Source organism: Siphateles boraxobius, unplaced genomic scaffold (genome assembly GCF_051911475.1).
Source record: "Siphateles boraxobius isolate OS27281-9 unplaced genomic scaffold, OSU_SipBor_1 3, whole genome shotgun sequence".
Classification (NCBI taxonomy): domain Eukaryota; kingdom Metazoa; phylum Chordata; class Actinopteri; order Cypriniformes; family Leuciscidae; genus Siphateles; species Siphateles boraxobius.
This window is the reverse complement of record NW_027508919.1, coordinates 1114523-1125535: the sequence shown is the minus strand read 5'-3', so window position 1 is coordinate 1125535 and position 11013 is coordinate 1114523. Positions and strand designations below refer to the sequence as shown.

General features: G+C 35.3%; 1 protein-coding gene across 1 annotated transcript in view; it reads right to left on the bottom strand.

Annotated features, from left to right (window-relative positions):
• Positions 1-5894: 5894 nt before the first annotated feature.
• diaph1 (diaphanous related formin 1) overlaps positions 5895-11013 on the bottom strand; it is a 123680-nt gene continuing 118561 nt past the window's right edge. Inside the window, exon 27 of the mRNA XM_077247266.1 lies at positions 5895-7897. Within this exon, the coding sequence (XP_077103381.1) occupies positions 7710-7897 (188 nt within the window). The 3' untranslated portion in view covers positions 5895-7709. The remainder of the gene's footprint in view (positions 7898-11013) is intronic.

The following is an 11013-nucleotide window of genomic DNA, read 5'->3' as shown; positions in this document are numbered from 1 at the left end:
AGACACTTTTAGAACAGAAGAAACAGTGTGTCTTTATCAGTCAGTTTAACGGTTCCTCACATGACACTTCATGTCCTCGAGCGCTTGACCTCTGCTGGAGATGACCACACTCACACACACACACACACACACACACACAGTATCATGGACATAAAGACACACATTTACTACTAATCACCATCTCTCTCTCTCTCTCTCTCTCTCTCTCTCTCTCTCACACACACACACTCACACACACACACACACACAATGTGGTTCACGGTGGTCAGATCAGCAGACAGACAGAGCCTGAAGGGCAACACGCACACAACGGCGCACACACACGCGCACGCGCTCACACACACACACAGGGTTGGGTTTCCACGTTTTATGGGGGAATTTCCAGACACAATAATTTTTTTAAACTGTACAAAATGTATATTCTCTCTCCTTACACCAACCCCACCCCTAAACAAACGCATCACACAAAACTATCTGCATTTTTTTTATATAAAAAAAAAAAAAAACGTATTCTGCATGATTTTATAAGCCGTTTTAATCATGGGGACATTTTGTCCTCATAATGTAGGGTTTACCAACACACACACACACACACACACACACACACACACACACACACACACACACACACACACACACACACAATCTTGGACAAAAGAGGACACATTCAGTGTGAAAAGCTGATGCATGTATAATTCAGATTACTCTAAAACTGTTAAATATCTGTTGAAATATACTCTACTAGTCACAAGTTTGGGGTCGGTAAGGTTTTTTCTTTTTTTAAACAAGTCTCTTCTGCTCACCAAAACAGAAATATTGTTAAAAATTATTAAAACTGAAAACCTGTTTTCTATGTGAATATATAGTAAAATATAATTTATTCTTGTGATCAAAGCTACATTTTCAGCATCATTACTCATTATATATGATCCTTCAGAAATCATTCTAATATGATGATTTGATGCTCAAAAAAACATTTCTGATTTTTATAAATGTAGAAAACAGTTGTGCTGTTTCATATTTTTGTAGAAACCGTGATAAAAAAAATCAGGATTCTTTGATGAATAGAAAAGAACAGCATTTTAAAATATCAATATTTTGTTATTAAAATTAAAATAACTATTTTTCTGCCACTTTAGATTAATGTAATGCATCGTTGCTGAATTAAAGTATTAATTTCTTATAAAAAAAATTATCAAATAAAATAGACTTGCCCATTTCAGAAGAGCATTCTCATACATGAACTCAAACTGCATCCCGTAGAAAATCAAGTCCTATCCTACAGTTATTTCCTGTAGAAAGAAGGAAAGGTCAACAATCAGGACAACTAACTATTGAGAGAGATTCTCTTTCTTTCTGAAGGGTCAGTTGTTCAGGTCATCTCTCTCTCATCTCATCATCTCACACAGAATGAGACAGTGACGGAAGGAGAAGATCCAGACTGAAGATCCGGACCGGATGATCTTTTCATAATGTAATAATGTAATAACATTCATAATGTAATAATGGACATTAGTCAGAGCAGATGCTGGATATTGACACAAATCCACATACGGCTGAAGGATTATTAATTGTCCTGATTTAAGGAGCAGTGCCGTTTACCGTTGTTTGGCAAATTTTCAATAGGAACAAAAGATTTCACAGCACAAGTTTTACATCGGCTTCAAGTTGGTCACATGAGTTTGTCATGTTGAACAACAGAAGACTGCAGGAAAATGATTTATGTGGGAGCTGTGCTTCACCATCGCTAGTCAAAATGGACCTTTTTGACAGCAAAATTTCACTAATGTGACACATCTTTATGTTTTCTGTCCAGTGGCTTTGGTTTTATTGGACACTGTTCCTCTTCTTCTCGTTTTCATTGATGTCGAATGAATTGTGCTGTGTATCCTGTACATATAATTGATCAGCATCAAGTTATTGTGACATCACTTTAGGCCAGTGTGAGAGATAATACACTTTATTTTATGAAAATGAAAACAAAAATCTCAAAGCTTCAGGAGAGTTTATATGACAAGCCACATTCAATCCTTCAAACGAGTGTCTATTTTCATGCTATAGTACTTATTCTTTATTTATTAGATACTAGTACTTCTAATTCTATAGTGTCTAGTACTTAATTATACTTTACTTAAGAAAAATTAGAACTATACTTATTTTTTAGTTCTAGTAACTTTTTAGACCAAAGATATCCTGAACTTAATAGGTACTAGTAATTTTTAAACTTACATTTCTGCGTAGTAAAAATAAGTACTATTAGCATAAAGAAAAATATTAGTTTTAAGGATTAAATGTTAAAACGGCTTGCCATAGAGTTTGGAAACACTTTCTTCATCAACAACTTGTCTTTTCTTTTTATAACATATTCTCTCTCTCTTCTCTACGGTGTCTCATATCTATCTCCTGTTCTCTCACTGGATAGGCAGACTCGACAATCAAACTTGATGTTTTATTTTGTGTAACACATATTAAAAGGAGTTTGAAACTGACTGCAGTTTTCTAAGAGATGCCAGAACTTTTGCAGAGATAGGTATTATATTTTGCATTGTTTAATCCAAATTTACTGCTAAAGTCTAAATGAAAACCCTGTCTTAATTAAACATCCACCCTTCCTTCAGTGTCCAGAAACAGACACACACTCATTAAACATCCCACATTCCCTCTTTCCTTCAGTGTCCAGAAACAGACACACTCTCCCACAGTCCCTCTGATACCTGGAGACCACGGTGGCACTGAGCCAGCCAATCAGCAGCCTGAAAACACAGCTCCTGCCTTCTGATTGGCCGGCTGCTCCAGAGCTTTCCGGCATCAGAGCAGCGTCATTGTGTTTTCTGAAGAAGAACACACACACACACACACACACACACACACACACACACACACACACACACACACACACACACACACACACACACACACACACACACACACACACACACACACACACACACACACACACACACACACACACACACACACACACACACACACACACACACACACACACACACACACACACACACACACACACACACACACACAATGAAGAAAAGCAGAGGGGGAAATGAAGGAGTCCAGAGATTAAGAGTGTGTTCTGACTTCTGTAATGATACGAGAAACACACAAGAACAAAGCCTATGCCTTTATGACTAAACAATGTGTTTAAATGGAAGCAAATGTCAACACACACACACACACACACACACACACACACACACACACACACACACACACACACACACACACAGAACTCTCTAATAAGTCCATAAGTACAGTTTTCTCATCCTGTCTTTCACTTCACTTCATCTTAATATCTAGATTTTTGTTTTCTGAAGGAAAAGTGAGTGTTGTTGGCTCAATGTGTTGTTCTAGTATTTTAATATTATAGCATAGCATTTATTCATATTTTGAATTAGCTTTTATTTTTGTTCAGTTTTCATTTTAATTAGATTTATGCATGTCATTGTAATTTTTTTTAGTAACACTTTAAGCTTTCCTTTTTAATATTAACTATTATAACATGAACTAAGAGCAAACAATATATCTACAGCAATTATTAATCTTGATATCAATTTTACATATAAATTTTTAAAATCAAACATTTACAGTTAATGCACTGTGCACTAACATGAACGAACAACTGTGTTTTTATTAACTAACATTAATAAAGGTTAACATGGTTTCATGTCAACTAATGCATTCATTTCAGCTTTATTTCAATAGACAAAAACAATTGTGAATAGTTTTACTCATCAATAATAACCGTGGCGATGTGATGCTAGCGTGTCAGAACGTGAGAGCCGCTGTTTAATGAACTCTTAAAGGGGTCAGAGGTTAAGCTTTAATACAAACCTGCCATAAAGGAGTGACATGAAAACACTCACACACTTTCATTTGACAACACAAAGAAAGACAGTGTTGTGTGCAGTGTTAGTTTTAAGAGCCAAGATCTTTAGCTCTAAAGAACAGAAGCTTTAGATGATTCAAACTCCACACCAAACACACTCCCAAACAACTACAACTCACAAAACATCATCATCTGTAATATTCAATTATAAATGGATTACTTGTGTACATATAGTTCGTCCAATTTTTATTTTATTTTAAAAATATCTGTATGACACCAATCAAAAAGTCCCAAAAGTCCCATCGTATTACCATGTTTTTCCCCGTTTTTTTCTCTCAAATTTCAGTTAGCCTACTACCACAAAACACACCTTTTGGACATTTTTTCATCTAATTTTTGACCATTTCATCTTGCAGGCCAGGGTTGTCACCGTCCTGTTGTTATCCGTCCTGGATCAGTGATTGTAACAAACCCCCGACACTAAACATTAGCAATAGTAATAATGATTTATGTATGAAACAAACGAGGAGGGGGAAACGCATCGCAGAAGTTGCTCTGGTTAACAATCTGTGGAGAGTTCGGTCTATTCTTAGAGGAATAATCGCTGTGGTTACAGGGAATGGAGGGATTCCAACGTAAACATTCCACCCATTTCCCAACTCCCCATCTCATGGAACATCTCTTATAAAATATCCCACATACCTCGGAGAACTTCACAGAACACACAGAAACAGCGAACCGAATGAACACACGTGCAATTAACTTACAAACAGGATATTAGACTGTGACACGCATGTGTTATAGGAGGAATGCATTTATACCTCTGTCTGTAACAGAGAACTGTGTGTGTGAGTGTGTGTGTGTGTGTGTGAGTCTGGGATTTGCAGAGAGGAAATTCCAAATCATAGCTGCATTTTTTCCACACTCATGAGACATAAAACCAGCGCACAGATGCACACAGGAATGTCAAATAAATGCTGTACCCGTCATACCAAATTACACACACACACATGTTCCTTAAATGTTACCACACATTTGTATCAGATTTCATATTCTGAAAGTTCTGTTTATATGAACATTGCAATTACATGTGCTTTAAATGCATTCCGGATAAAACTTTAACATGTGCAGTGCACATTCATGTCAGAAGAGCTTTATTAGAAAATATTTAGTCTCATCCACTGACGAGGTCATAAGACATGAGACATAAATAAAGACACGCGTTCGTGTGACATAAACCGCATGTAAACATACGCATCTCAACACTGTGCATGTTAATCCGATCGGATTCAACGGTTTACATTGGGATGGAGCTCGGATGGATTAAGGTGTTTTTTTTAGTAACACTTTAAGCTTTCCTTTTTAATATTAACTACATTATAACATGAATTAAGAGCAAACAATATATCTACAGCATTTATTAATCTTGATATTAATTTTACATATACATTTTTAAAATCAAACATTAACAGTTAATGCACCGTGCACTAACATGAACGAACAACTGTGTTTTTATTAACTAACATTAACAAAGATTAACATGGTTTCATGTCAACTAATGCATTAATGTTAGCAAATACAACACAACGTAGTGTTCGTTTTTAAAACATTTATATTTAGCTTCCAGTTGTTGTCTAAAACTTTTAATAATTTTAATACTTTTATATTTACATTGTCATATTTATATTTACATTACATTATGGCTTTTCAGTCTTATAGAGCCATCAGTTCCTTTATAAATGGAGTAAATATAGTTTGTCCATTTTTTTGTACAAATATCTTTATGACACTAATTAAAAAGTCCCAAAAGTACCATCGTATTTCTATTTTTTTGTTTTTGTTGTTGTTGTTGCAGATTTCAGTTATATACAAGCGTGACGCCTAAACACACCTTTTGGAAAAAATATTCCTGCAATTATTGACACTTTTGTGTTGCAGGCCAGGGTTGTCACCGTCCTGCGTTTTGCTAATCTTCTGTGGGTCTTTTCAGAACTTCAGTCCCTCCAAAGATACCAAAATCTGTTCATAAATACACACTAAAACAGAATAAGTATTAAAGAATTTAATGGTGTAGGTTTAGAGATAACCAGAATAAACATCTCTACAGTCAAAACGCAATTTGACCAAATGGATCTCACCAATACAATCTCTATCATTACAGTAAAACAATCAACAATAAAAATGACAGAAAAACTGTTCATAAAAAACATCAAAACAAAGAAAACGTTTTTCCAGTGCTCTTTATCCAGCTTTTCCAAGAAAAGTGAAACCGTGTACGATCGACCTTTAAGCAGAATCGGTTGGCTTGCAGGCTCTCCAAAAAAATCAGTCCACAAAAATTCAAAAATACCAAAAATTGGAAATTTGTCTTCAAAAACGACAGGATGTCCTTGTGCTCTTTCAGATGTGATTGTGTCCAGGCAGCAAATTGTGATGTTTTACACACATTACATAAACGCATATATATGTTTTAATATAGTATAATCTGGAAGAAATGTTCTCAGGATTTCTTGACGGACGCAGTCGGAGCTACGGCTTTACACAGTGATCTCGACACTCAAACATTCAGCCAACATCAACACTCAGGTAAGTCATATTGCAAAGCTGAAACTCTGAGCTCACTGACACACACTCAGTTTTTGACTCAAGAACAGTCTTAAAGGTGGACTTGTTAAACAGTATCTGTTGGAGATGTAAAACACAGGGATATCTTGCGAAGACTGTAAAGAGAAAGAGTCCAGTTTAATAAATCTATGTGCGTGTTTGAACAGATATTTCAGCATCAATGACAGGAGTTAAAATGCCAATAAATGCCAAAGGTCTCGGCAATGTTAGTTTTGCCCTCAAAGTTAATGTATTTTACAGTTTTTACACATGAGAGTTTTACTCACTGTCTGGCAGTAAGTTAAACCATATACATGACATTGATCTATCTTGTGATGATGAAATGACACGGAAAATGTGTGTGTATCAGCAGTTACAGTAAAGAGTAGATGGACTACAGCACTTCACAAACACGAAAACACATATCGCAAAAAACTGACCGCAGCCGTTCACCAAACAGAGTACAATTATTTCATGAAACAGTTGTGAAATAATTTATTGCATTCAATTCAACGCAACGCAACGATTTATGCATGTTTTTTATCGATTCTACCCGAAAACTGTTTTTGCATAAACTGTGACATTTAATTCAACGCAATCATTTATACGAGACTGGATTTAAAAGCGACGTGGCCCAAGTTATGAGGATTTGAGATTTAAAGAACATAATTCAGTTAAAACGACAGAATGAAGTAAGAGAAATAATCTCGTGAACCGGTACCAGACCTTCTTTAACTCTCGTGATGGGCTACAGAACCTCAGTGAGAACACCTCAAGCACACACCAATCGAACATGCATTTATGGGCTCGACATTATTGGCACGGTGCGTTTCGAGAACAATAACGTAACTTCTTTCAAGCATTCAGCCACGTGATACGTTTCAAAGTCAAGAACAAAACAAAAAAGTTTAACTAGAACAGCTGTTCTGAAAAGGAACCCAGAGAAAAGAGGAAGCTCTGATGAATTTGGAATTTGGAATGAAACATTCTGGAATCTATATACAAATCTTTGGAATCTTGCAAAAAGCAGATGAGAGAGGTGAACAGATGAAATTTTGTGTGAAGAGCGAAAGAGGCTAGAAAAGGACAAAATGAGTGTGAAGTGACACGACGAAACCGCTCCTCCTGTGTGACGGCCAATAGGAAGCCGTATGGACTCACTCAAGGGGGTGTGGCTTAGCGAGAGCCCCGCCCTCGCAGATTTGGTCCCTTAAAACACATTCGGTCTTTTACCCAGCAGGACCAGCAGAGGAAGTCTTTAATTTGACCGTAACGGAGCGTCATCTAAGAGATCCTCCAGCGAGCCCGTGTCTTCGGGAGTCGAGTCCTTCCTGTCCTCGGTGTTCAGGCGGGTCTTTTTCATGGCACTGGACGGGGCGCTCTCCTGAAGAAGCTCTTTGGCGAGAAGGTTTGTCACGGCCTGACCGGCTCCTCTTCGATTGTTGGCTGAAACAGAATGGGGAATAGAATTTTTTATTATTATTATTATTTAGACTTTTGTTTCACGCAAGTCAAACGTCATGCTAGGAAGGACACACTCGGGTGTTAAGAGTTCAAAGGTTAAAAGCACTACAGTCAAAAACAACCAACAAACCTTTTTATAGGAATATTCCTGGTTATTTTCAAATTAATGAACTCGTTCCTCAGTTATAAAAACAAACTCACCATATTTTACAATAATAGAAAATAAGCTTAACAGATTGGAAGTTTAAAAGTATAAATGTAAAAACTCATATTGTTGTTAAATCCCTAACATGTAAATGCGTTATATGTTTTTCAGCATTATTACTGTAAATATTTTACTGTAATCTGTCCAGCAGCTGAGGGATATGTCGAGTCACATTTATTTATTTATATAGCGCTTCATACAATACAGATAATTTCAAAGCAGCTCCACGTTAATTAGGAAAATAACAGTATTATTCTTGCAAATTTCTTCGGTTATGAAACCAATACAATTTCAGCCCTAAAGCAGTCTGACAAAGATAATAGTGTCATTATTCAGCTTAATTTAGTTTAATGTTGACTCAATTTAATTTGTATAGTTTATTGTCTGTGCGGTAATTCAAAACAAGCCACACAATTCATCCACATTAATAATTAAAAACAACCTGAAATATTCCAATAAACATCCATCAGATTCATATCCTGACAGAAGAGAGAGCAGCAGAATATCATACATGTCATCCGTTATGTGCCCTGGCCGCCATGTTGGTTGATTTAGATCAGTAGGAGACTGTCAAGAGTTTACACACTAGTTAAACACTCAAGCAACGGCTGCAGAACAAAACTCCTGCGGTGAGACATTCATATGAGAATATTGTCTGAGAACGTCATATTTCATTCACATTCTCCAGCCTGTATGCAAATCACAACCATTCAGAGGAAGCTATGATACCACACACACACACACACACACACACACACACACACACACACACACACACACACACACACACACACACACACACACACACACACACACGTTACCCAGCAGGTGTCCAGTGTGAGCTGTGATAAGGACAGCACTGAGTCTGTTGAGGAGAAAGTCGTTATGGGTGTGATTATAGCTTCAGGTAATGAGTGACAGACAGATGAGGCCCTTATAAACATTTACAGCGGGAACCATAGTTTCAGACAAAATACCAATAAAATTATGCTAAGTTTCTATTATTACACCATGTTCTAGAAAGGCAAAGGCACAATAACAAACGGTCAATCAGAAAATGTTTGATGTTCAAAGGTGAAGCATGTAAGATTTTTTAGTTTTTTTTATTAAAACTAGGGCTGTGAAAAGATTAATCGCATACAAATTTGTGTTGTGTTATATTGTGTTTACATAATATATGCGTGTGCACTGTGTATAATTATTTTGCATATATATATATATATATATACACACACACATGAATGTATATATGTAAGAAATATTTGCATGTATATACTGTATATATTTATATTATATATTAATATTTTATATATAAATAAAAAAAATTCTTAAATATATTCATGCATGTGTCTTTATATATATATATATATATATATACATACAAAATAATTATACACAGTGCACACACATATATTATGTAAACAAAAACTTTTATTTTGGATTTTGAAACACAGAATTACATGAAACAATAAGTAGGCAAAATAGTCATCAAGTTAAACTTTAAAACACTGCATAGTCTTCAGTGTATGAATTAAATATACACTGATTCTTATTAAAACTACTAAAGTTATTCAGTCAAGAGCAGTGAGCTATTTTTATCTTTATCTTTAACATTAATGACAGAGACAGCGCAGGTTTTGCTAAGTTGCTAACTCATGACACATTGCAACACAGCTACAAGTATACCTAGTATGTTGGACCTTTTATTGTAAATAACCTACAGTCATGTGATACGGGATTAAAGGGGTGTCGCAGAAACTACTTCACCTTTAACATACGGTCATGTGGATTTTGGACCAATGACATTTCACTGTGGGCGGGGCTACAGAGCACTTTGAAACAGTTATATAATACAAGCTCACAAAACATCAGTGCAAAAAGTGATTTCCTTCCTCAGAATTGTTCTTGGTTTCTATTACAAATATCAAAACATAAGATATTAAGTCTTATTTTCTAAAGAATTAATCAAAAATAAGTGAGTTTAGGGTAAAAACAAGAAAAATATCTGACAATGCGGGGTCAGAAAAAAAGAAGTGGGAAAAAATATATTTTTTATAATCCCTTTGACATATATACATTTAAATTTTTTGAGTGTGTTATAAGCCAACTCACTTAATTCTGATTAATGTTTCAGAAAACAAACTTCTTTAACTAGTGGAGAATGAGAGTAAACATTATATAAATGGCCCACATAATGACTGATTCACATCTGAACAGACTCTGTCACCTCACACACTCCTGTCATTCGCCTGGTGTCTTTTTACATCCTAAACTTATGAACAGAACTGTTCATCACACTTTTTACTGCTGCTAGTGTGTGTGTGTGTGTCTGTGTGTGTGTGTGTGTGTGTGTTTCAGACAGTCTGGGTGTAAAAAGAGAGCAGAGATAATTATCACCAGGGTAATGAAGCTAAAATAAGAATGATTTCACAGTGTTAGGAAGTGTTGAAGCAGGAGGCACTGCAGGAAATTATTGTCTTTCTCTCTCTCTCTCTCTCTCATATATATATATATATATATATATATATATATATATTTTTTTTTTAAATATATTTCTAAACACTATTAAAGCAATATGCATTTTCTTGTGAAGGAAAATGACAAAATATATAAAATCATGTTTTCTAAAAAATGCATAAAAATTATGAGTTTGTTTAAAATTTAAAAAATATATCTGCCAATGGGGTCAGAAAAATGAACTGAATTCAAAGTGAAAACGACTGTTTCTTGCTCCATTTATGTTTTAAGCACTTAATTTATATATTTTTTATTTTTAGAAAGCAAGACTTAATATTTTAAGTAATTTTTTCCCTCAAGTAAATAATACCTTGATTTAAGAATGTTTATATATTTGTACTGAAAAACAAGTGAGAATGTGGTGCATCTAACAAGA